The sequence below is a fragment of the Lithobates pipiens genome, unplaced genomic scaffold (assembly GCF_037356315.1).
Source record: "Lithobates pipiens isolate NorthernLeopardFrog02 unplaced genomic scaffold, aLitPip1_a1.2 Scaffold_28, whole genome shotgun sequence".
Classification (NCBI taxonomy): Eukaryota; Metazoa; Chordata; class Amphibia; order Anura; family Ranidae; genus Lithobates; species Lithobates pipiens.
In genome coordinates, this window is record NW_027507789.1 from 29,947,783 (window position 1) to 29,973,351 (window position 25,569).

The 25,569-nt window shown below is 45.3% G+C and overlaps 1 protein-coding gene across 5 annotated transcripts in view; it reads right to left on the bottom strand.

The window, feature by feature from the left end:
* PHF20 (PHD finger protein 20) overlaps positions 1 to 25,569 on the bottom strand; it is a 96,128-nt gene that overhangs the window by 14,405 nt on the left and 56,154 nt on the right. For 2 of the 5 annotated variants that reach the window (XM_077458991.1, XM_077458992.1), the window contains exons 10-14: positions 22,079 to 22,135; positions 10,234 to 10,509; positions 4,286 to 4,471; positions 1,865 to 1,945; positions 1,036 to 1,179 (exon numbers count right to left, since the gene is read on the bottom strand). In XM_077458991.1, coding sequence (XP_077315117.1) covers positions 1,036 to 1,179; positions 1,865 to 1,945; positions 4,286 to 4,471; positions 10,234 to 10,509; positions 22,079 to 22,135 — 744 coding nt within the window. The remainder of the gene's footprint in view (positions 1 to 1,035; positions 1,180 to 1,864; positions 1,946 to 4,285; positions 4,472 to 10,233; positions 10,510 to 22,078; positions 22,136 to 25,569) is intronic. The other 3 variants (XM_077458993.1, XM_077458995.1, XM_077458996.1) reach the window with 3 other exon arrangements.

The window sequence follows — 25,569 nt, forward strand, 5'->3', positions numbered from 1 at the left end:
ATAAACAAAATATGTGGTGTGATCCATCTCCTCCCCGCTGCTATAGCTGTAATATTACTAATGAGAAAAATCCTGTAATCTCCTCATACAGGTAGCTAGAACGTGCAGTATTTAAATCATTCTGCAAAATGCCTGATTTACAGCACCGCCTGGCACTCACGTGACCTCCTGCAGCTCTCCTGGCTGTCAGCGGCAAATCTCAGCCCCTCCCGCTGTATCGCTTGGATCGGGAAAGGAAAGCGCCAGCAGGTCACGCGAGTGCCCAGCGACGCTGTAAATTAAAGGTATTTTATGGAAGATTTTTTTTTTTAAAAAACACTGATACTGCACATTATATCGTCCTGTAAGAGGTGTATTCCAGAATTTCTCAGTAGTGACTTTACAACCTCTTTAAGCAGGCTTTAGACCAGTGATGGGGAACCTTGGCAACCCAGATGTTTTGCAACTACATTTCCCATTATGATGCTCAGGCACTCTGCAGTGTAGTTGAGCATCATGGAAAATGTAGTTCCAAAACATCTGGAGTGCCAAGGTTCACCCTCACTGCCATAGACTGTTCAAATCTGGGTCGTTTCAGCAGGGACCTGCGGATATTCAACCCATGTATAGGCAGGCGGATTGTACTTTAGTTGATGGATCGATCAACTTGGGTACAACCACCCTGTCAGATTTTTCATGCAAATCTTCCAGCCGCTAGCAAAAATCCCTGTGTGCCTCCTGGCTAAGAAAACTTCCCCCGGTGAACAAAATAGCTCAGTGGAAGGGATTCCCCCATCAATACGGACTGTGTTGACGGGAGAATCAAGCGATTTTCCTCCATGCAGCCATGGGTTGCAGGAAATAAAACTGCTCCATTTATGACCGACTTAAGTGGTTCTGCAATGCTTACAACCTGCCAATAGGATTATTAGTGAATATGAATAGGAAGAACAGAAGAAATACAACACAAAGCCATCTAACCAACAAGATAGGATTACTAATAGTATAAAACAAGGACAAAATAAGTATTAAAAAAAACCAAACACACACACGTACCACTTAGTCTTGTATCTGGTCGGCGGCCATGATCGCTGCTTTTACCGGAACACGGGACCTTATAATCACTGACAAGCTTTAAAGGTATTTTTTTGGGCGAGAGCTCCTTAGAAATCTCTATGCTCTCTTCACTGCCAGACAGCTCTGTTAGTAAAAACACATCACAGGTTATTCTTTTGGACTTACAACAATAAATTTAGAAGTCTTTAAAAGCAAAAAGGAAATTCTGATAAAGACATCTGCCATGTCTTGTTATACCAAGTCAGGGATAGTAAACCTGGTTCTAGGAATACACATTCCAGATCCTGCCAGAGTCTGGATTTACCTAAACATAATGGCAAAATGACTAATAACTGTTCTACAGGATCTTTGATTATATAGTGAGAATATCATTTTGGGGGACTTTAGTAAATTTTTTCATACAAGTCACATGTGCATGAAAAAAAGAAATAAAAATAAAAAAAGAAGGCCTTGCAGCAAAATTAGACTGGAATAGAAGCAAATAAGGAAGTAGAATTTCAGCAGCCATTTTTTCCCCAATAGTTATCAGATAGCAAGTATAATATCCAATTTAGGACACACAACCAAGATGCTGAAAATAGGATTTTTGCTTGCAGCTTTTCTTTAAGACCAGGTTAATGGATACCGATTTTTAAACCAGAACCACAATTTTCTGCACAGCACTATCAATAGAATTGTAGTAAAGTTTTGAATGTTAAATGGACCTCCAACAGAACAGGGTGACAGAGCCATGGAACACAATACTGGATCCTGCAAGTAGCATGGGGGCTGTACTGTACAGGAAGGATTTGTTTTCTTTGAATATTACCTGACTTTGCTTTCTTTTTCTTCTTTTTCTTTGACTTCAGACTCAAGAAATCTTTGAACTTCTCTCTTACTTTTTCTTTAGCTATGGAAAAAAAAAATGAATAACAGTTTTTCTTTAAACTCTAGTCCAAGTTTAAAGTAGTTGTAAATGCAGATTTATCTTGATGTATACTATGCATGAAGATTGAAAAAAAAAAAAAACACACACACACCTTTGAGCAGCCCCCCCCCCCCTCATACTTACCAAAGCCCCATCTCAAATAGAGAGATGTTGCACTAGTGACTCGGCTGTCTGGTACTCTCCCTCCTGATTGGCTGAGACACACAGTGGGCACCATTGGCTCCCGCTGCTGTCAAAGACAGTGAGTCAAGGAGGAGAGCGAGGGGGGCAGAGTAGTGGCTCGGCTGCCCCCATAGCAAGCTTGGCGGGAGGGAGGGGCCAGGAGAGCCAATGAGGGACCCGAAAAGAGGCTTGGGGTTGCTCTGCGCAAAACCACTACACAGAGCAAGTATAACAAGACTGTAGTATCACTTTAAAACAGGGGTTGACAAATTTGCTTGGAATCTAGGAGCCAGCTTAAAAAGTTAGGAGCCAGGTCCGTGACGGCGATCCGGACCTGTCCCTGGCCTGACATGGAGACGAGTGAGGGGAAGATAGCAGCGCCGTCGCTAACCCCCCCACCCCCCCCCCCCCCATCTCCAAGTCATTGCCCATAGCTCTTAGAGGGACATTTTATTTTTTTCAAATGACAATTTTTTTTCAATTGCATTTTAGTGTAAATATGAGATCCGAGGTCTCTCTGACCCCAGATCTCATATTTAAGAGGACCTGTCATGCTTTTTCTATTACAAGGGATTTTTACATTCCTTGTAATAAGAATAAAAGTGACACATTTTTTTTAAAAGAACAGTGGAAAAAAAAAAAAGTTAAAATAAGCAGAAAAAATAATAATTTTTAAACGCGCCCTGTCCTGCCCGCATATAAAATCGGTGTTCGAACCACACATAGGAGGTAGCGCCGTGATCGGTAGAGCGAGAGCAATAATTCTAGCCCCAGACCTCCTCTGTAACTCAAAACGTGCAACCTGTAGAATTTTTTTTAAACGTCGCCTATGGAGATTTTAAAGGGTAAAAGTTTGTCGCCATTCCATGAGCGGGTGCAATTTTGAAGCGTGACATGTTGGGTATCAATTTACTCGGCGTAACAATATCTTTCACAATATAAAAAATAATTGGGCTAACTTTACTGTTGTCTTATTTTTTTATTAACTAAATTATTTTTCCCAACAAAAGTGCGCTTGTAAGTCCGCTGCACAAATACGGTGTGACAGACAGTATTGCAACAACCACCATTTTATTCTCTAGGGTGTTAGAATAAAAAATATATATAATGTTTAGGGGGTTCTAAATAAAGGGAAGAAAAGGCAGGTAATATAAAACAGGCAGAGGAAACTTCATTAACATTGCTGGTTTGTCATACCAACGGCGACCACAAGAGGGCGCCAGATTCCATAAGGAATCATAGGACCGCAGAAGGCCTCAAAGCCGCGGCCTAAATTTTCGGCCGCCGGCGGAACGGCCCGACGCGATCACGCTGGGGGGGTCCACAGAGACAGGATACCCCCAGCTGTGCTGCCCCAGGCGCGAGGTCGCTATTTCTAGTCGCCAATGCGACCTGGCGCCCGGGTTTTGTCGAGCCCTGCTTTAAAAGAAAAGTACTGTTTTCTAAAATACAGACTGCATGTCTGTGTCCATCTAATTGTCATCCAATCCGCTGGCTAGATGGCGAACATTTCGCCATACGTCTATTTTCAGTGGATTTTGTCAGATCGGATGCCAGGTATGTGTCAGCAAGCACATGCCTGCTGACATCCACCTCCCCATGATGGCCGATCGCGCCCGCCTGAAAAAGGGCGGACAGGTGCAAAAGAACTACCCAGACAATGACTGGGAGAGCCTTCAGATCGATCTCATGACCCTACAACCAGTGTGTTTAGAAGTGGCTAGATCCCTCAACAGCCAAGACCTCTCCTAAAGCAAAAAAAAGACACAAATGTAACTAGTATTTTCATTGCATTTATTTACTACACTAAAATTGGCTAACTGCAAGTAGCTTGCTTTTCCAGTAAATCTCCGTCCCACTTCCTATTTACAGCTGAGGAAGCCTTCAGAACAAGATCAAAGAAAAGTTTTGGCTATGCACACAAACAATATACAAGTATGGGCCTCTGCTGGGAAGCTGACAGCACCTTGTTAAACGCTATTACCATTACTCTTTGATGTTTTTGTGATGATACAATATGACCGACTACCTTAATCATATTATTCCTGTTGGTTTTACAGCAAAGCAGTGACAAAAAAAAAGAAAGAAAGAAAGAGAAAGAAATAGAATTCTTGGTTAATACTTTTAAATAAATATTACCACTTTCAGACAGCTTGTCTGGCTTGCGATGAGACTTCTGGATTAAGTTTTCCTTGCTTTTGTCTTTAAGGGAAGGTCGGTGGGAATTTGAACTGTTTGTGGCTGGGCTGGAATGACGCCTCTTTTCACACAATCTATCCCTGCCGTCATGGGGTGCGCTTCTTAGGGAAATCTGAAGTGGAGTATCTAAAAGATAAAATAAATAATAGGTTCGCATGTGGACAGTTGTCTTCACTCAAATGGAGGGAATGCAGACCAACATTAAAGTAATACTAAAGTTGCAATTAAAGCGGTTGTAAACTCTTTTATATACTCAGTGAAGTGACTGGCCTCAGATTATACACAGATGAAAAAAAATTCTCCTACATAAACTATTTTCAAAAGTATTGGGCCACCTGCCTTTACATGCATTTTAATAGGCATCCCAGTATTAGTCCGTAGGGTTCAATATTGAGTTGGCCCACCCTCTGCAGATATACAACAGCTTCAACTCTTCTGGGAAGGCCGTCCACAAGGTTTAAGATTGTGTCTATGGGAATGTTTGACCATTCTTCCAGAAGCCCATTGGTGAGGTCAGGCACCAACGTTGGATGAGAAGGCCTGGCTTGCAGTTTCCCCTCCAATTCATCCCAAAGGTGTTCTAGCAGGTTGAGGTCAGGACTCTGTACAGGCCAGTCAAGTTCCCCCACCCCAAACTCGCTCATCCATGTCTTTATGAATCTTGATTTGTGCACTGGTGTGCAGTCATGTTGGAACAGGAAGGGGCCATCCCCAAACTGTTCCCACAAAGTTGGGAGAATGAAATAGTCCAAAATGTCTTGGTATGCCGACTCCTTTAGAGTTGACTTCACTGGAACTAAGGGGCCAAACACAACCCCTGAAAAACAACCTCACACCATAATCCCCCCTCCACCAAATGATTTGGACCAGTGCGCAAATGAAGGTCCATAAAAGACATGGATGATCGAGTTTGGGGTGGAGGAACGTGACTGCCCTGCACAGAGTCCTGACTTCAACCTGATAGAACACCTTTGGGATGGATTAGAACACAGACCGTGAGCCAGGCCTTCTGATCCAACATCAGTGGCTGACCTCACAAACGCACTTCTGGAAGAATGGTCAAACATTCCCATAGACAAAATAGAAAGAAAGAAAAAAAAAAAAAAAAAAATGAATATATTACTGTGCTACCAAAATATATTAAAAAATACCTGCCAACACTGCAATCTGACAATGAACAGTAAAAAAATGCAGCACTAAAAAGGTAAAGCATGTGTGGGTGTGAACCAATAAAAGGGCATCTATGCAAAATGAATGCACAGTGAATAAATAGTGTTAAATGGTATTGGCTTGCACCAATAGAATATACATACGCTACTGCAATTGGTGCAAGCCAATACCATTTAACACTTTTTTCACTGTGCATTACTTTTGCATAGATGCACTTTTATTGGCTCACACCCACACATGCTTTACCTTTAGGGCCAACTCAATAACTGAACCCTACGGACTAAGACTCATGTGCGTGTAAAGTCAGGCGTCCCAATACTTTTGACAATATAGTGTATATTGTACCCATCTGCAGATGATCCAAGTGCACAATTTACAAAGCATCTCTCAGCTCCGAAAAGCAGGGGGCAGAGAACTGAAGTTACACCAGGTAAGGAGAGCTCTGAGAGCTGATTGGAGGGAAGGGACACGATGCAACTGTCATTGTGCTGGAAAGGCAGTTATGTATACTTGGAGTGTGATCAAAAATAATGATTCAATAAGATGCAGTTAACTGGGTGGTCACCACACGATATATAAGCGGTCAGCAGTACGGAATATAGTTTTTATGCACTTGCAAGTATTATAAGCAGATGAGCTCTTGCGATTTATACCCGTTTTGTGGGTTTGCAGTAAATAAACTGGATTGGAATCACCTGTCAGCCTGAAATGATTTAACGCAGGCTGAAGAACGCTGTGAAATGCGTACCACGTAAACAATATGTATGAAATTAGAGACGCACCGAAGTTTTCCGCATTCCGCCAATAGAGATTAAGGTGCCGAAAATGCACGCAATTTTACCATGATTTTACTGTGCATATGGTGCATTTTTTAAAGGCCATGCAACTCAAAAAAGCACATAAAAAATGGTGCTTTATGGATGCGTTCTTGCTGCGTTTTGAATGCATTTCAAGCGTTTTGTTTTTTTTACCAAAAATGCAGCAAGAATTTTAACATCACAAGGGAAGCGCAATAAACGAGTGTATAGACATACATAGAATTGAAAGAGATGCATTTTTCTTCCGCGAGTGTGTCGATAATGGCCAACAAATTCATATTCATTCTATTAAATTCAAAAGTAATTATACACATACATATAAACACACACACACACGCCATTTTCAATTTTGGCCAAGTGCATCCTGATTTTTCGGCACCAACATTTTTATTTGGTGCACCTTTAGAAATTATAACATGTACCCCCACTCAAATATTTAAATTAATGTTATAAACCTGTGGTGATAGAGGGAAAAAAAAAAAAAAAAATTATAATAAATACATTTCCCATTTAAGACAGACCCCAGATGCTGACAACCTTCAGTCTCATCTTTTAGAAGAAAAAATAAATATCAAGCCAGTAAAACTACAGGCAAAACCTATTGGACAGGTATGGCAATTAAAACCTGACACGATTTTTAAGCTTTTTGGATATCATAAAGGGTTAACACCCCTGTAATGTTTTTTCTATTGTCTGTACCCCTGTTCAGAAGATTTCACCTCACTGTCTATCCTAATGACCACTGGATTTTGAAAATTTTGGGTTGTTGTGGAAACAAGCCATAGTGATCAAGCATCAGTGAAGGTACCTTTTCCCCCATAATAACTTACAGGAGTGAATTTCCCTTCCTAGGGGTAGATTTCCTCTCACTTCCTGTTGTCTCCCTCTGTAAGAAGGAGTCGTTTGCATGTCAGATGTTTGTAACCAGGGGACCGCCTGTATATCTTTTAAATAGTCTGGGGAGTTTCCTGGCCATGGACACAATTTTCATGCTTTATCTTCCAAGCTAGTCATCACTTTTGCCTTATGGCAAGGTATTGTTCTTCAAACTGTTCTTGGATGGTTGGGAGAAGTTGCTCTCAGAGGATGTTTTTGTACCATTATTTATGGCTGTGTTCTTATGCAAAATTGTGAGTGATCCCACTCCCTTGGCTGAGAGAAGCAACGTCACACAAATGGTTTCAGGATGCTTTACTGTTGGCATGACACAGGGCTGATGGTAGCTCACCTTTTCTTCTCCGGATAAGTTTTATTGACTTTACCTCAGCAGTCCAATCCCTGTACCTTTTGCATTATTATCAGTCTGTCCCTGATATTTTTCCTGGAGAGAAGTGGCTTCTTTGCTGCCCTTGTTGACACCAGGCCATCCTCCAATAATCTTCTCCTCACTGTGCCTACAGATGCCCTCACACCTGCCTGCTGCCATTCCTGAGCAAGCTCTGCACTGGTGGTGCCCCGATCCCGTAGCTGAATCAAATGTAGGAGACGGTCCTGGCGCTTGCTGGACTTCCCTGGGCACCCTGAAGGCTTCTTCACAAATGAAGTGAAAATGTTTATGGGATTAAAGTTCATTTTCATGGCAAAGAAGGACTTTGCAATTAATTGCAATTCATCTGATGACTTCATAACATTCTGAAGTATATGCAAAATTGCCATCACACATTGACACTAAATTATATATATGTGTGTCATTCTCAAAACTTTTGGCCATGGCTGTAGTTTTTCAGGGTACTGCTAGCATTTTTCAGCTGTACCACATAGGAAGACAACCTTTTACTTTGAGTTCAGGTTCACTTTAGGAAATGGAGGTGACAGAATTCTGGGAAGACGTGCACCTAGAAGTGTACAATACACACACACACACACACACACGCGGCATTTATGAACATTTATGAACATTTAGGGCAATAAAGAAGAAGTTCTGACAAACTAGGAGGCTGAAGCCGTTCACCATAACAGACACAGGCTGAGCTGGTATCCGGTGGTTGGGATGTTTTCACCTGAATCTGTGTGAATCACAAAACTGGATGAACACAGTAATAGCATAGGTCAGTGATGGCGAACCTTGGCACCCCAGATGTTTTGGAACTACATTTCCCATGATGCTCAGGCAGTCTGCAGTGTAGTTGAGCATCATGGGAAATGTAGTTCCAAAACATCTGGGGTGCCAAGGTTCGCCATCACTGGCATAGGTAGTAAAACCGTGTCCAGTTGTCTGGACTTAGGCAAGACATGATCTCATAGCACCAAAGGAATGCCTACTTGTGAGATGGTTTTGTTGACAGTCCAGGAGAGGTGCCAAGACTAATGCCGCGTACACACGACCGGACTTTCTGGCAGACTAGGTCCGACGGTCTTCCCGATGGACTTTCGGCAGAGTTCCGACGAACTTTCCAAACGAACGGACTTGGCCACACACAATCACACCAAACTCCAACGGATTCGAACGTGATGACGTACGACCGGACTAAAATAAGGAATTTCATAGCCAGTAGCTGCCCTAGCGTCGGTTTTCATCAGACAGATTCATTCTGTCGGAACTTTGCTGACAAAAAGTTTGGTCGTGTGCATGCAAGTATTAGAAAACCAAAGCATTACACTAAGCAGACCACCTTAGTAATGCTGACCAGACAGAAGTGAAAACAGTCACTTGCCACAAATAACTTGAGCAGACATGTGACAGTGCCACCATGCATGGGGCTCTACCTCATCACTGCTGTAGAAGAAACATGCTGGCTCCTTGGATACGCATGTCAGTTGTGCAAACTGCACAATTATAAGGCTCCATTTACACTTGTGCGATTTGTAAAGTGACTTTGGACAAAGTCACATGATAAGTCGCACCCTAATCTTTCCAATGGCACCTGTTCAAACGGGTGCAACTTTAAAAAAAGGTGCCTGCACTATTTTGGGCTTTTCCCCTTTATTTTCCCAATTTTTTGGCAATCCTGCAACATTTGCTCATGCAATTCATTGCATCTATGCAAGGAGCCATAGCGATCACACTAGTTGTCTCCTGATTTGGACTGCAAGCACATTAAGCGCTCTTCACTGCCTTTACATTGGAGACAATGGAGGGCAATTGGCAGTTTGCAGATGTGGGAAAATTATTTGATCCCCTGCAGATTTTGTAAGTTTGCCAACTTACAAAGAAATGAAGGGTCTATAATTTTTTATCAGAGGTGTATTTTAAATGCGAGAGAAAATATCAATCGTGATCAAATGATTTCCCCCACTATAAGACCCCTTTCCCATTACGGGCGTTTTTCAGGCGCTACAGCTCTAAAAATAGCGCCTGAAAAAAGTCCAGAGCCAGAGGGCTTTCACATTGGAGCGGTGCGCTGGCAGGGCGTCACAAAAAGTCCTGCCAGCAGCTTCTTTGGAGCGGTGAACTTGCCTCTCCTCCCTACTGAAATCAATGGGGCAGCGCTGCGATACTGCTGGGAAAATGCCGATCCGGCGGCTTTTTGCGGGTGGATTTAAACCCTTTTCAGCTGCTATCGGGGGTTAAAACCACCCCGCTAGCAGCTGAATAGCGCTGCTAAGACAACAGTAAAGAGGCGCTAAAAATAGCGCCACTTTACCGCTGGCCCCCTAGGCGGCTCAGTGTGGAAGGGGGTAGCTTAGAAGACAGATAACCTTTTGCAAGGTTAACTTCACAGGACAGTAGGAAGACACTGCATTTCTGGCTAGATCAACAGGCATTTTCTACACTAGCTTAGCGTTGTAGCCTGTAAAAATAAATGCAGCTGCCAATATAGAGGCAAAAGTGTAATGGGCTCTTCATCGAATCCACAGAATCACCAGTGTCTCAACCATGATCTGGATACCAGTCTACGGCCACACTACTACAATCTACTTCTACACACATCCACAAGACACAAAGGCAAATAGTCTTACGCAGAGAACCGGATGTGGTGCGTCTTCTCTTTGAGCTTTGCTGAATGGCCTTTTCGTGAGCTAAAGAGCCTCTTGTCTGCATATGCCTCGTGACAGGACTCTGATCCTGCTCTGACTTGTCAACGCCATGGAAATACTTCATATGGTAATGCAGCAATTTGGCTTTGCGAAAAGATTTGGAGCAATCCAAAATCTTGCATTTAAACTTGTTGGGTTCCAGTTCCAAGGTAACAGCTTTGGTAGCTGGATCATCAAGTTTCTTCAAAGTATTTGTTACTGCAATCACATAAAATAAAACAAGAAACAAAAAAATAATACAATGCAACTAAAATCATAAGGAAAGCAAAAATAAAAACAAAAAAAATAAAAAATAAAACTTTAAAAAGGAAATCTGGTTTGTCTGTCTCTCTCATCACATTAAAGAGAATCTGTCACCAAGAAAAGACCACTTTTATGTACAGCAGTTCAGTCTTCATATTAACATTTCCACCAAGTCGGCCGCTGCCAATAAATGCAGTACAATTCTTCTCTTGGTGTGGATATTTTGAAAATTTCCAGTAAAGAGCAACAGACTAGAATCAACTGACTCTCCTATGGCATGGAGTTCATTATGTAGAAAATGTTTTCTATATTGTTTGACTGCCATACAAACACTCTGATCTTGCCTAGCAGTTGACAGATGCCCTTTAATAGCGCATTATGTGGATGTTAAAATGCAATAAATTGCATTCTCCAAGACACCACAGATAGTTAGAATTACTTTACATTACATACAACCAGCCGTGTTAGAAAACTTAGTGAAGCTTCAGCACATAATAAATGCATTGGTTTAGGAGGTTACTTTTTCCCCTTTTAAAGCCAAATTTCCCCAACATGAAAGAAGTCTATATTTCCCAATGTGTATTCCTCAAACCAGTTCAATTCCAGTCAAAGGCATCTAATAAGCTCACAGGAAGCAAGTTCTGGCAAAAGGATGGCCATAGACAGACATCAGACAGCCATTCAAAGTTAGAATGAGCCGGCAGTCCTCATTAGGGATGAGCTCAGGCGTGTTCGCATGGTCCACGTGCCGAGCCCGCCAGGAAGTTGGCGCTGCGCTAATTACAGGCAGGGAGACAGTGCCCGATCTCTGCAGCCAAGCATCGGGGCAATGCCTCACTGCCTGTGATTAGCGCTGTGCTGGCTTCCTGGCGGGCTCTGCACATGGAGCATGCGAACATGCCGGAGCTCATCCTTAGTCCTCATGCATAAGACCCCTTTCACACTGGGGCGGTGGGTGCATCGGCAGTCAAACTGCATTATTTTTTTTCTTTTTGGCCGCTAGCGGGGCACTTTTACCACCTAGCTGGTGGCCGAGAAAGGGTTAGAACCACCGCAAAGCGCTGCTGCAGTAGCGGTAGAGCTGCGCTGCCCCACTGATTTTAATGGGCAGGAGCGGAGTATAAACGGCTCCTTCCCCGCTCCAAAGATGTTGCTAGCAGGACTTTTTTTTTAGCTCCCTGCCAACGCACCACTCCGGTGTAAAAGCCTCCGGGGGCTTTCACATTGGAGAGACAGCAGTGGCTCTTTCAAGGCGCTTTGCAAAGCACCCCAGTGTGAAAGGGGGCTTATACAAGCTGCACACTCACTACTTTACATTGTAGCAAAGTGTCATTTCTTCAGTGTTGTCACATGAAAAGATAATAAAATATAAAAAAAAAATAAAAATAAAAAATGTGAGGGGTGTACTCACTTTTGTGAGATACTGTACATGGTGTGACAATTTCTTTTCCTGCTGCAGTGATTATGGCTAGGGTGGGCAGGAGCAGTGTATACACCACTCCCAAGATGCTGCCAGCAGGTTTTTTTTTTTTTGCATCCTGCCAGCGCACTGCTCCAGTGTGAAAGCCCTCGGGGCTTTCAAATTGGAGACACAGCTGCGGCTCTTTCAGGGCGCTTTGCAACCACTGGCTTTTTACCACCGGCGCACCCACCGCCCTAGTGTGAAAGGGCCCTTAGACTGCACAGCTGTGTGCAATGCTGCAAGTTTAATTAAGGCTGGTGCTCTGTCGAGAAGTGCCCGGTATGTCCTGCGCATGCACCATAAGGCACAGCCCAAAAGCTGATTTGCTGATCAGCTGGGCTGACATAACCAGGGCGCATGCGCACATGATAGGCGGTATCTCTCAATGTGAAATACCATTTCACAGACACAATTTAAACCTATACAAACAGTGGGGGAGACCGTAGTTCTCAGATTGTACATCGCTGCAGCTGGAGGGCGGCTAGTGGCTGTGATGAAGAGCTGGTTTTGTCTGTGTTGCAACCCGAACTTTCACACAGGCAAAACCAGACGTTCAACACAGCAAACCCACCCTGCAACACAGACAAAACTGGATCAGCACACTGTAAAGTCGCCCTGCAACAGTCTAGCACAATGTGAGAACTACGGTTTTCCCCCCGCTGTTTGTACAGGTTTCAATTGTGGCATCTTCCATCGAGAGATGTCTCCTATGATGTGCGCTTGCGCCCTGGTCACGTCACTCCAGCTGATCATCAAATCAGCTGACGTGCGGCTCTGTCCTGCGCATGCACGGGCACTATTCGATGGTGGGCACTTCGACTGAACACGGTCCATATACGGTTCAAATCTCGTGTGGGCAGGTTGAATGTACCAAGTTGCTCGATCAACTTGGTTACAGCCAGCCTGTAGTATTCACTTACGATTATCGCTAGCGGCTGCTATAGTCGCTAGCAATAATCACTGTTGTCTCCCAGTGGGGAAGGCTTCCTCTGCCTGCCCACCAGGAGCAGATAATGGCTAGGCAGGAGGGATTCCCCTGTCAGCACTGTCTGTTGATGGGGGGGGGGGGGAAGGGTGCAAATATCTATTGCAACCACAGGTGAAATTTGCAACGTCTATGGCCTGCCTAAGCTTGCATAGTAGTGTCATGGAGAAGAAGGTGAAGGCGGGAGCAAAGAAGCTGTCACATCTAACCCGTCTGTCTAATCAACCTAGTATGGTTGACCATAAAAAGCAGATTAGACAAGCAGGGCTCATTCACAGCTGGAGCAATGGAATTGAAGTGCGTCTTGAGCGTAGTTGTTAGCTTTTATGTGCAGGACCCTCTTGTATTTTATTATTTTGTATTGAAACTGTACTGTCTTCCTGTATATTGTAAACCGCTGTGTAAACTGTTGGCACTATACAGTATAAATCCTGAATAATAGTTGGCAAAGGTCCTAACAGGATGCTTACCACTGCATCACACATAGCACAGCCAAATCTCTGCTTGTTCCAGTGCAATGTCAACAAAGTGCATTGCATACAAAAACATTTAGATTTAACGAGAAACAAAATCAAGCACACTGTCTAGATCAGGGAAAGGCAATCTTTGAAAGGTGAAGATCTGAGCAACAGGAACGGGATCCCCAGGGTTCGGCACATGTTGATTCTGCTTGTGTCCCTCCTCCTGAGTGTAAACGGACCACGCTAGCATGGCTGCCGATCTATGCTAGAGTGGTCAGTTTATGTCTTGTCATCTCCTATGGGGTTGGGGGGTGAATTGTGCGCTAGGTGTTAGACATCAACCAGCTTTGCCTGATATTGAAAAACATAGGTTCCCGTAAAAAGCAAGAAGGCCCCTATGTGAAAGATGCCTAGCCATATAAAGATTCGCCATTACTTCTTCTCACTACAAATAGTGTAAAAACATACAACTGCAACGCAGACATGGAAAAAAATAAATAAATACTTTTAGGGAAAGCGAGAAAACTATTTGGAACCCCTGCCACCCAACAAACTCATATCACACACCTTCCTATTCACCAACCTGAACATGTACACATGATCCAAAAAATCTGACAAAAAAATTAAAAATACCGCTATCAACCCAATCGTACAATAATCGGATCGTTAGCACAGAGCTTTCGTGAGCTGATCACAACAATTCATCCGATATTATTCGGACAAGCACGAAAATTTTCCTTGTACGATACCAGATTGTATGATTTTCGTTTAGTTAGTACAGTTGACGTCTGAAGATACAATACAAATATATTACAAAATGACATCACTTCTGATTTTTTTTTTTATGTCGTACAAGAATTTGTGACTTTAGTAACCCATTTAATTTCTACTTGCGACTATTAAGCGAAAAAAGTCGATCTATCGTCTGATTTCCGGATCGTGTGTGCGGGCCATTCGTTCTGACACTGCCTCCCAATGAGCTGCCTATGGATGATTTGAGGGTTTAGAGCAGGACTGGAACAAAATGGTCACCACCTTCCAGTGATCCATATTTCATATATAAAAGTGAAATGAAACAGAAGCCTGATTTCACCAATTTATATATGCAAAGCCGAAAACCATTTCACTATAGATAAGCCACTCTTAAAAAATCTAATCTTTTCAAATCATTGCAAGACGTAGCTGCTCAGACAGAGCAAAGCAAAAGGATTTAGAAGCCATTTAAGAAGTAAAATGCATGTAAACAATGAACTCTTTGCTTGCTTCCTTTGGTCAGTAACAAATACCATTAAAAGGGTTTTGCTATACCTGTTCAATAAGAGCAAAAGATACCTGCAGATCAGGTTAGAAATTCACAGCTGTTCTGTGCTCACTGTCTGTGTTTCTATTCTATGCATAGAGATAAAAAAACCTGTGTGTAGCAGCCCCCCCCTTATACTTGCCCGAGCCCCATCCCAATTCAGAGATGTTGCACGAGAGACATTTTCCTGTCCAAGGATCCAGTGTCATCCTCACCTGGGTCAGTTCTACACCGGTATTCATGTTCCTGGTGCGGCCACATTCATGAGCACGAGCTGCGCTTCGTGAATAGTCCCGCAGCCTCTTGGGACCTGTGACATGTCCCAGAAGGTTACAGGCAAAGGCGATCGAAGTGTAAATGGGAGCAGGTACCTTTAAAAACCAGGTACCAGCTCTTCCACCTCCCCCCTACCCAAAGTGATGGGGGGGGGGGGAATGGAGGCCATGAAGTGAATTTCATTGGGAACCAGCCAAATTTTCCTTTGTGGGTGACCCTGTTGTCACCTGCCTGCTTAAAATACTTTTATTGAAAAGCTTAATGAGCCAGACAGAAAATTGATAGTTGAGCAGCGATTGCATCAAATCAGATGCTGTTCAGGTATTCTGCCAACCTCTGGTACTGGTTGTCAAAATACAACAGCCGGCACTGTAGATTTCATCAACCGCACTGTAAAGCCAGTATAACTTGGGACTACAGAACGATTAGCCTGTATGAAGATGGGAACGTTAAGGGGATCCAAATATGGTGGCGGGGGGGGGAGAACGGGCAGGACTGCTGTGCTGTCAGCCCACAACAAGAATTAGGATCTGATAGCAATGCTGACAGATCAACCATTTGTCTCTACCTGCTATATTTTTAGAGAGACAGGCCAAAATAGAGGGGAGGAAAGCATTTACAATACAGTTTCTATGCAACACTTGCATGCTTTCCTCATGTTCTGACACTTTAACCACTTCCCGACCGCCGCACGACGATGTACGTCGACAGCATGGCACGGGCAGGCATATGGGCGTACATGTACGTCCCTGCCTTCCCGCGGGTCGGGGGCCCCCGCCCGGTGCCTGCGGCGGTCGGTATTCGTGCGGGAGCGATCCCGGACGAGGGGGCGGCCATTCGTTCATGGCCACCCCCTCGCGATCGCTCCCGACGAATAGGAATCGTTCGTGACATCACTTCCTCTCCTGTAATGTAAACACAGGAGAGGAAGTGATGTATTCTCTCCTCCGTGTCGGTATTTTTCGTTCCGACACCGAGGAGAGAGGATCGGTGAGTTGCACCAACACGACACTTCACAGTAGAACATGCCAGGCACACTCACACCCCCCCAATTACCCCTGCCCCCCAGTCACAGTGACACCAATGTCATTTTTTTTTTTTTTTTTGCATTGGTGTCATTTGTGACTGTAATAACTGTTAGGGCAGTTAGGGTTAGCCCCCTTTAGTTCTAATGTACCCCCCTAACCCCCCCCCAATAAAGGTTTAACCCCGTGATCACCCCCCGTCGCCAGTGTCACTAAGGCTGGGTTCACATTGCAGCGGTTTATGAGAACGAATGTGATTCGCACCGCACTGCAGTGCAAATCACATCCGATCTCTGTGCGATTCGAGTTCAGCCATTCGCCGCACCCGCCGCAAATTCGCACGGGACCCTTTTTTTGGCCCGCAGCAGAATCGGATCGCATGGGTGTTCACACCATGCGATCCGAGTTTGCAGATCGCACTGCGATATGCGAACTGATCTGGGGGTGTCATTAACATTTCACTGACACTCCCAGCAGTTCGCATAGGGCAGTGTGAACTGCCGCCGGGAGGCATGCGATGCGGGAACCCCGCCGCGGATTCGTGGCGTTCCCGCATCGCTCCAGTGTGAACCCAGCCTAATAAGCGATCATTTTTCTGATCGCCGTATTAGTGTCACAGGTGACGCTAGTTAGGCAGGTAGGTATTTAGGTTCGCCGCAGCTTTTTATAGCGCCAGGGACCCCCATATACTACCGCATAAAGCCCCCTGATTGCCCCCTAGTTAACCCTTTCACCAGTGATCACCATATAACTGTTACAGGTGACGCTGGTTGGTTAGTTATTTTTTTTATAGTTTCAGGGCACCCGCCATTTATTACCTAATAAAGGTTTAACCCCCTGATCACCCGGCGGGTGTCATTTGTGACTGTAATAACTGTTAGGGCAGTTAGGGTTAGCCCCCTTTAGTTCTAAGGTACCCCCCTAACCCCCCCAATAAAGGTTTAACCCCGTGATCACCCCCCGTCGCCAGTGTCACTAAAGCTGGGTTCACATTGCAGCGGTTTATGAGAACGAATGTGATTCGCACCGCACTGCAAATCACATCCGATCTCTGTGCGATTCGAGTTCAGCTATACAGACAGTATGGCTGTATTCGTGTCGCACCCGCCGCAAACTCGCACGGGACCCTTTTTTTGGTCCGCAGCAGAATCGGATCGCATGGGTGTTCACACCATGCGATCCAAGTTTGCAGATCGCACTGCGATATGCGAACTGATCTGGGGGTGTCATTAACATTTCACTGACACTCCCAGCAGTTCGCATAGGGCAGTGTGAACTGCCGCCGGGAGGCATGCGATGCGGGAACCCGCCGCGGATTCGTGGCGTTCCTGCATCGCTCCAGTGTGAACCCAGCCTAATAAGCAATCATTTTTCTGATCGCCGTATTAGTGTCACAGGTGACGCTAGTTAGGCAGGTAGGTATTTAGGTTCGCCGCAGCTTTTTATAGCGCCAGGGACCCCCATATACTACCGCATAAAGCCCCCTGATTGCCCCCTAGTTAACCCTTTCACCAGTGATCACCATATAACTGTTACAGGTGACGCTGGTTGGTTAGTTATTTTTTTATAGTTTCAGGGCACCCGCCATTTATTACCTAATAAAGGTTTAACCCCCTGATCACCCGGCGGGTGTCATTTGTGACTGTAATAACTGTTAGGGCAGTTAGGGTTAGCCCCCTTTAGTTCTAAGGTACCCCCCTAACCCCCCCAATAAAGGTTTAACCCCGTGATCACCCCCCGTCGCCAGTGTCACTAAAGCTGGGTTCACATTGCAGCGGTTTATGAGAACGAATGTGATTCGCACCGCACTGCAAATCACATCCGATCTCTGTGCGATTCGAGTTCAGCTATACAGACAGTATGGCTGAATTCGTGTCGCACCCGCCGCAAACTCGCACGGGACCCTTTTTTTGGTCCGCAGCAGAATCGGATCGCATGGGTGTTCACACCATGCGATCCAAGTTTGCAGATCGCACTGCGATATGCGAACTGATCTGGGGGTGTCATTAACATTTCACTGACACTCCCAGCAGTTCGCATAGGGCAGTGTGAACTGCCGCCGGGAGGCATGCGATGCGGGAACCCGCCGCGCATTCGTGGCGTTCCTGCATCGCTCCAGTGTGAACCCAGCCTAATAAGCGATCGTTTTTCTGATCGCTGTATTAGTGTCACAGGTGACGCTAGTTAGGCAGGTAGGTATTTAGGTTCGCCGCAGCTTTTTATAGCGCCAGGGACCCCCATATACTACCGCATAAAGCCCCCTGATTGCCCCCTAGTTAACCCTTTCACCAGTGATCACTATATAACGGTTACAGGTGACGCTGGTTGGTTAGTTATTTTTTTATAGTTTCAGGGCACCCGCCATTTATTACCTAGTCTCACTAGTGTACCCCTAAATTTAGGGGTGTCTACTTTCCAAAATGGGGTCATTTGGGGGGGGGGTTTGTGCCATCTTGGCATTTTATGGCCTTCAAAACTGTAACGCCCTTAGAAAGCCTGAAGGCGGTGCTTGGTTTTCGGGGCCCCGTACGCGGCTAGGCTCCCAAAAAGTCCCACATGTGGTATCCCCGTACTCAGGAGAAGCAGCAGAATTTATTTTGGGGTGTCATTTCACATATGCCCATTGCATGCATGAGCAATATATCATTTAGTGACAACTTTGTGAAAAAAAAAAAAAAAATAAAAAAAAAAGTTTGTAATTTTCCCGCAACTTGTGGCAAAATATAAAATATTCCATGAACTCAACATGCCTCTCAGCAAATAGCTTGGGGTGTCTACTTTCTAAAATGGGGTCATTTGTGGGGGTTTTGTGCCATCTTGGCATTTTATGGCCTTCAAAACTGTAATAGGTAGTGAGAAGTGAACTCAAAAATTTACGCCCTTAGAAAGCCTGAAGGCGGTGCTTGGATTTCGGGGCCCCGTACGCGGCTAGGCTCCCAAAAAGTCCCACATATGTGGTATCCCCGTACTCAGGAGAAGCAGCAGAATTTATTTTGAGGTGTCATTTTACATATGCCCATAGCATGTGTGAGCAATATATCATTTAGTGACAACTTTGTGTAAAAAAAAAATATATATATATTTTTTTTGTCATTATTCAATCGCTTGAGGCAAAAAAATAAAATATTCAATGGGCTCAACATGCCTCTTATCAATTTCCTTAGGGAGTCTACTTTCCAAAATGGGGTCATTTGGGGGGGTTTTGTACTGCCCTGCCATTTTAGCACCTCAAGAAATGAGATAGGCAGTCGTAAACTAAAAGCTGCGTAAATTCCAGAAAACGTACCTTAGTTTGTAGATGTGACAACTTTTGCGCAAACCAATAAATATACAATTATTGACTTTTTTTTTTACCAAAGACATGTGGCTGAATACATTTTGGCCTAAATGTATGACTAAAATTGAGTTTATTGGATTTTTCTAATAACAAAAAGTAGAAAATATAATTTTTTTTCAAAATTTGTGGTCTTTTTACGTTTATATCGCAAAAAATAAAAATCGCAGAGGCAATCAAATACCATCAAAAGAAAGCTCTATTTGTGGGAAGAAAAGGACGCAAATTTTGTTTGGGTACAACATTGCATGACCGCGCAATTACCAGTTAAAGCAGCGCAGTGCCAAAGTGTAAAAAGACCTCTGGTCATTTACCAGCAAAATGGTCCGGTCTGAAAGTGGTTAAAGCCCAACTCCAGCTCTCTCCAACTTGAAAATAGTTTTCCTGGACCAAGCTGATTCATACAAACTATTATCTGCAATGATGGATGTGACCGCTGTATAAACTGAGCTCTGTCAGTTCCAGAACTTTCTGACCACCTCCCGGAATAAAATAAAGACGGGGTGAACACTGCTCAGCTATTTTACAGGAAGCTTTGTATTTTCTGAATGAACACAAGGCTCCCCCTGAATGACTGATTTGGACATTGACATAAGCCCACCTCTCCACCCCAGCCATTCAGAAGAAGCTTTGTATTCATTCATAGGAAACAAATCTTCCTCTGAATGGCTGCGTAGCGCCCAGCGAGATTTACATTTTTTTTTCCAGGAGAAGACCTTGATATTCCTGTCATTTTTGTTTTTATTTTGATTATAATGGCTCAAAACCATGCTGAAAATGATTATTTCACTCCTCTATTTGGCCCCTTCACACTACCCTGTGGCTGCGCACCATACATGCACATTAGCCTAATGCACCTCAGAAAGATGCTTGTTATGGCTTTCATGCAAGGAAAAAAAAATAAAAATGTGTGTGTATATATATATATATATATATATATATGTCATTTTAGACCCTTTTTGGGGTAAAAGGGCCGGGGGTGCAATTTTGTGTCATTTTAGACCCATTTTGGGGTAAAAAGGGCCGGGGGTGCGATTTTGGACCCATTTTGGGATAAAAGGGCCGGGGGTGCAATTTTGGACCCATTTTGGACCCTTTTTGGGATAAAAGGTCCGGGGGTTAAATTTTGGTCATTTTAGACCCTTTTTGGGGTAAAAGGGCCAGGGGTGCAATTTTGGACCCATTCTTGAGTAAAAGGTCCGGGGGTGCAATTTTGGTCATTTTAGACCCTTTTTGGGATAAAAGGGCCGGGGGTGCGATTTTGTGTCATTCTGGACCCATTTTGGGGTAAAAGGGCCGGGGGTGCGATTTTGTGTCATTTTGGACCCATTCTTGAGTAAAGGGTCCGGGGGTGCGATTTTGTGTCATTTTGGACCCATTCTTGAGTAAAGGGTCCGGGGGTGCAATTTTGGTCATTTTAGACCCTTTTTGGGGTAAAAGGGCCGGGGGTGCGATTTTGTGTCATTTTGGACCCATTTTGGGATAAAAGGGCCGGGGGTGTGATTTTGTGTCATTTTGGACCCATTTTGGGATAAAAGGGCCGGGGGTGTGATTTTGTGTCATTTTGGACCCATTTTGGGATAAAAGGGCTGGGGGTGCAATTTTGGTCATTTTAGACCCTTTTTGGATAAAAGGGCCGGGGGGTGCGATTTTGTGTCATTTTGGACCCATTTTTGAGTAAAAGGTCTGGGGGTGCAATTTTGGTTGTTTTAGACCCCTTTTGGGATAAAAGGGCCGGGGGTGCAATTTTGGTCATTTTGGACCCATTTTGGGATCTCTCGGGTGGAGGCACCGCTATCGTCGGTAAGGAAACCAGGAAGTGAAGCATTGCGGACATGACGTAGATACCTGCGGATAATGCAGCCATCTATGCCCAGAATTTGGAGCAAACACCTCGATTAGACAGGTATCTGCTCCCCCTAACCCCAAATGGGGGGGTTCCGAAAAGTAGAAATTCCATTATTGGTTGGAACTCCGCTCTAAGTGCACAGCGGTCCAATAACCACATGTCAATGGTTTTTATACATCCCCTGTCTCTTTAGCACGTGCCTGGATTATATCCTGCAAAGCTGCCATTATGGAGTAAAGGGAAATGGACACATTGATATGCTAGAAGTGGCTTCGAGAGGTGAAAGCTGCAGTCGAGCTCTAGCAAAGCACAAAGTTCCTTTTTTCATGGAAAAGTAAAAAAATAAATAAAACTAAAATAAAAAAGCTTGCAGCTTTGGTGTCAAGGAAAGGCAAGTTGTGGGGTTAGTTCATAACAAAGCAGCATCAAAAAGTCCACATTAGTAAATAGCCAACAACATTGTGCTATATAGAAAAGATTTCAAAGTTGTAACAACGCAACATTTCCAACAAGAAGAGTTCTCTACAACACATCCACTCTACGGGTTTCAACACATAACAGGTTCCCAACAACCAGATCTTAATGCTTCACTTTCACACAAGGAGAACAAAAACATCAATTACAAAGCTTTGGGTAGCAAGCGGCTTGCAAGGTTCAGTGAAATATTGCAGGTTTAAAGATTTCTCTAAGCAGAAAGGGGATTTACAGAAGACAGGGAATATTACAGAGAAAGCTCAACAGCACTAATTTGCTATTGCAAGATTGCAATATCAAAACTAGGCGCACTCTTGACGGACAAAGGAAGGTAAAGCATACAATAAAAGTGTCTTACAAGGTTCTCTACTGTATTTAGAAGAACTGTCAGACCGTCGGTTCAGCTTCATAGGAGCTAGAGGGAAAACCCAGACAAGGTTATTTAAGAAGTGTACAGATAAAAAGAAGGTTTCCAGTTTTTATACCACTTGAATTTTCTAAATAAAAAGGCCAACTCCACCAAAATCGTATTTCTTCATTGTACCCCTCTGACTTCAGTGACAAGATAGACCCACAAAATTTCACTGACTGTTACAAGGCCAATAGTGGTCACATTACAATGGTTTCTCCAAAGGTAGAATAAACAATGAAAGAGAGAGAGAGCGAGAGAGCAGAAAGAGCGAGCGAGCAGAAAGAGAGAGCAGAAAGAGCGAGCGAGCAGAAAGAGAGAGCAGAAAGAGCGAGCGAGCAGAAAGAGCGAGCGGAAAGAGAGAGCGAGCGAGCGGAAAGAGAGAGCGAGCGAGCGGAAAGAGAGAGAGAGCGAGCGAGCGGAAAGAGAGAGAGAGCGAGCGAGCGGAAAGAGAGAGAGAGCGAGCGAGCGGAAAGAGAGAGAGAGCGAGCGAGCGGAAAGAGAGAGAGAGCGAGCGAGCGGAAAGAGAGAGAGAGCGAGCGAGCGGAAAGAGAGAGAGAGCGAGCGAGCGGAAAGAGAGAGAGAGCGAGCGAGCGGAAAGAGAGAGAGAGCGAGCGAGCGGAAAGAGAGAGAGAGCGAGCGAGCGGAAAGAGAGAGAGAGCGAGCGAGCGGAAAGAGAGAGAGAGCGAGCGAGCGGAAAGAGAGAGAGAGCGAGCGAGCGGAAAGAGAGAGAGAGCGAGCGAGCGGAAAGAGAGAGAGAGCGAGCGAGCGGAAAGAGAGAGAGAGCGAGCGGAAAGAGAGAGAGAGCGAGCGAGCGAGCGAGCGGAAAGAGAGAGAGAGCGAGCGAGCGAGCGAGCGGAAAGAGAGAGCGAGCGAGCGGAAAGAGAGAGCGAGCGAGCGGAAAGAGAGAGAGAGCGAGCGAGCGGAAAGAGAGAGCGAGCGAGCGAGCGGAAAGAGAGAGCGAGCGAGCGAGCGGAAAGAGAGAGCGAGCGAGCGAGCGGAAAGAGAGAGCGAGCGAGTGAGCGGAAAGAGAGAGCGAGCGAGCGAGCGGAAAGAGAGAGCGAGCGAGCGGAAAGAGAGAGCGAGCGAGCGGAAAGAGAGAGCGAGCGAGCGGAAAGAGAGAGCGAGCGAGCGGAAAGAGAGAGAGAGCGAGCGGAAAGAGAGAGAGAGCGAGCGGAAAGAGAGAGAGAGCGAGCGGAAAGAGAGAGAGAGCGAGCGGAAAGAGAGAGAGCGCGAGCGGAAAGAGAGAGAGAGCGAGCGGAAAGAGAGAGAGAGCGAGCGGAAAGAGAGAGAGAGCGAGCGAGCGGAAAGAGAGAGAGAGCGAGCGAGCGGAAAGAGAGAGAGAGCGAGCGAGCGGAAAGAGAGAGAGAGCGAGCGAGCGGAAAGAGAGAGAGAGCGAGCGAGCGGAAAGAGAGCGAGCGAGCGGAAAGAGAGCGAGCGAGCGGAAAGAGAGCGAGCGAGCGGAAAGAGAGCGAGCGAGCGGAAAGAGAGCGAGCGAGTGAGCAGAAAGAGAGAGAGCGAGTGAGCAGAGAGAGCGAGTGAGCAGAAAGAGCAAAATAAAACCAAACACAAACTTGTAGACATGACCCAGTACAAGGAAATCTCGCCATCCGTGTCTAAACAGAAGCAACCAGAGGGAGGTTCAATGGACCCGAAAATTATGTCTTGGGCATAGTTGACCATTACAAAAAAAAAATAGCTAAAACTAGAGTAAAAAAATAAAAAACACCATCTCCAGAATCTGACCCCCTCTTCCAGAACCCCAAATACATACCCTAACTTTAGACATCTTCAGGTTGCCCCGGTAACATTAGCCCCTCATTTTGATCCAGTGGTGGTCCTTACTACAGCAGGGAAGGCTGCTCATGTAATGCTGTATGAACTACGTTCAGTGCTGTGTGCCCAAGCCAGCATGATCGTAGACAGTTCATAAGGGCCTTGACTCACAGCCATTTGAATGATGCTGGCCATCACAGAGATTCATTTCTACATTAGGACAGTTTCGCATCAGAGGAGAGGACGGCAGCGTTGACAGTTTTCAAATATTTTTCATTACTTTAATTCTGCTTTACAGCAGTGTATACATATTTCCCAAATTCTAATACCAATTTATTAAGCTAGGACTGTGTGTGTGTGTATATATATATATATATATATATATATATATATATATATATATATAAAAATTTTTTATAAAAAGTGACCATTTCTGAATAATCCATTTCAGTAAGAGATGGTTACAGGTCACCCTCTTCACCAACCATTTTCATCGCTTGTGTGGCAACACATAACAGCACAGTGCTTCCTAGCCAGTCTCCAGCAAGAGCGCTAGGAAGCACACAGAGCAAGAATGACTGCCTGCAATTTCCCTACTCATTTTTAACCACTTGGGATCCGCGCTATTGCCAAATGACGGCATTAGCGCGGACCTACATTTCCGGGACTACGTCCATTGACGTCGTCCCGTGTACGAGCGGCCTGCGCGCCCCCCTGAGGGGAGCGCGCGGCGGCGCTCTGTGATCGGCGAGTCCATGAGACTCGCGTGATCACCGATCCGTGCAAGGGGTCGATCCCGACCCCTTATCACGTGATCAGCTGTCAGCCAATGACAGCTGATCATGTGATAGAACGGAGCCGGTAATCGGCTATTATTCCTCCTCACGCTGACAGCGCGAGGAGAAAAAAAAAAAAGCCAATCACCGGCGGCCGTGATCGGGACATCAGTCCCGATCACGGCCAGCAATACAAGGGACCACCTGCCACCTGCCAGTGCCCACCTGCCTCCCGCAGTGCCATCCTGAATAAAGCCACCCACAGTGCCACCCCACAGTGCCACCCACAATCTGCCTCAAAGGTGCTGCACCCCAGTGCCGCCCATCAGAGCCACCTATCAGAGCCACCTATCAGAGCCACCTATCAGAGCCACCTATCAGAGCCACCTATCAGAGCCACCTATCAGAGCCACCTATCAGAGCCACCTATCAGAGCCACCTATCAGAGCCACCTATCAGAGCCACCTATCAGTGCCCATCAGTCCCATCTATCTGTGGTACCTATCAGTGCCCATCGGTGCCGCCTTATCTGTGCCTATCAGTGCCCACCAATGCAGCCCATCAGTGCCCACCAATGCAGCCCATCAGTGCCCACCAATGCAGCCCATCAGTGCCCACCAATGCAGCCCATCAGTGCCCACCAATGCAGCCCATCAGTGCCCACCAATGCAGCCCATCAGTGCCCACCAATGCAGCCCATCAGTGCCCACCAATGCAGCCCATCAGTGCCCACCAATGCAGCCCATCAGTGCCCACCAATGCAGCCCATCAGTGCCCACCAATGCAGCCCATCAGTGCCCACCAATGCAGCCCATCAGTGCCCACCAATGCAGCCCATCAGTGCCCACCAATGCAGCCCATCAGTGCCCACCAATGCAGCCCATCAGT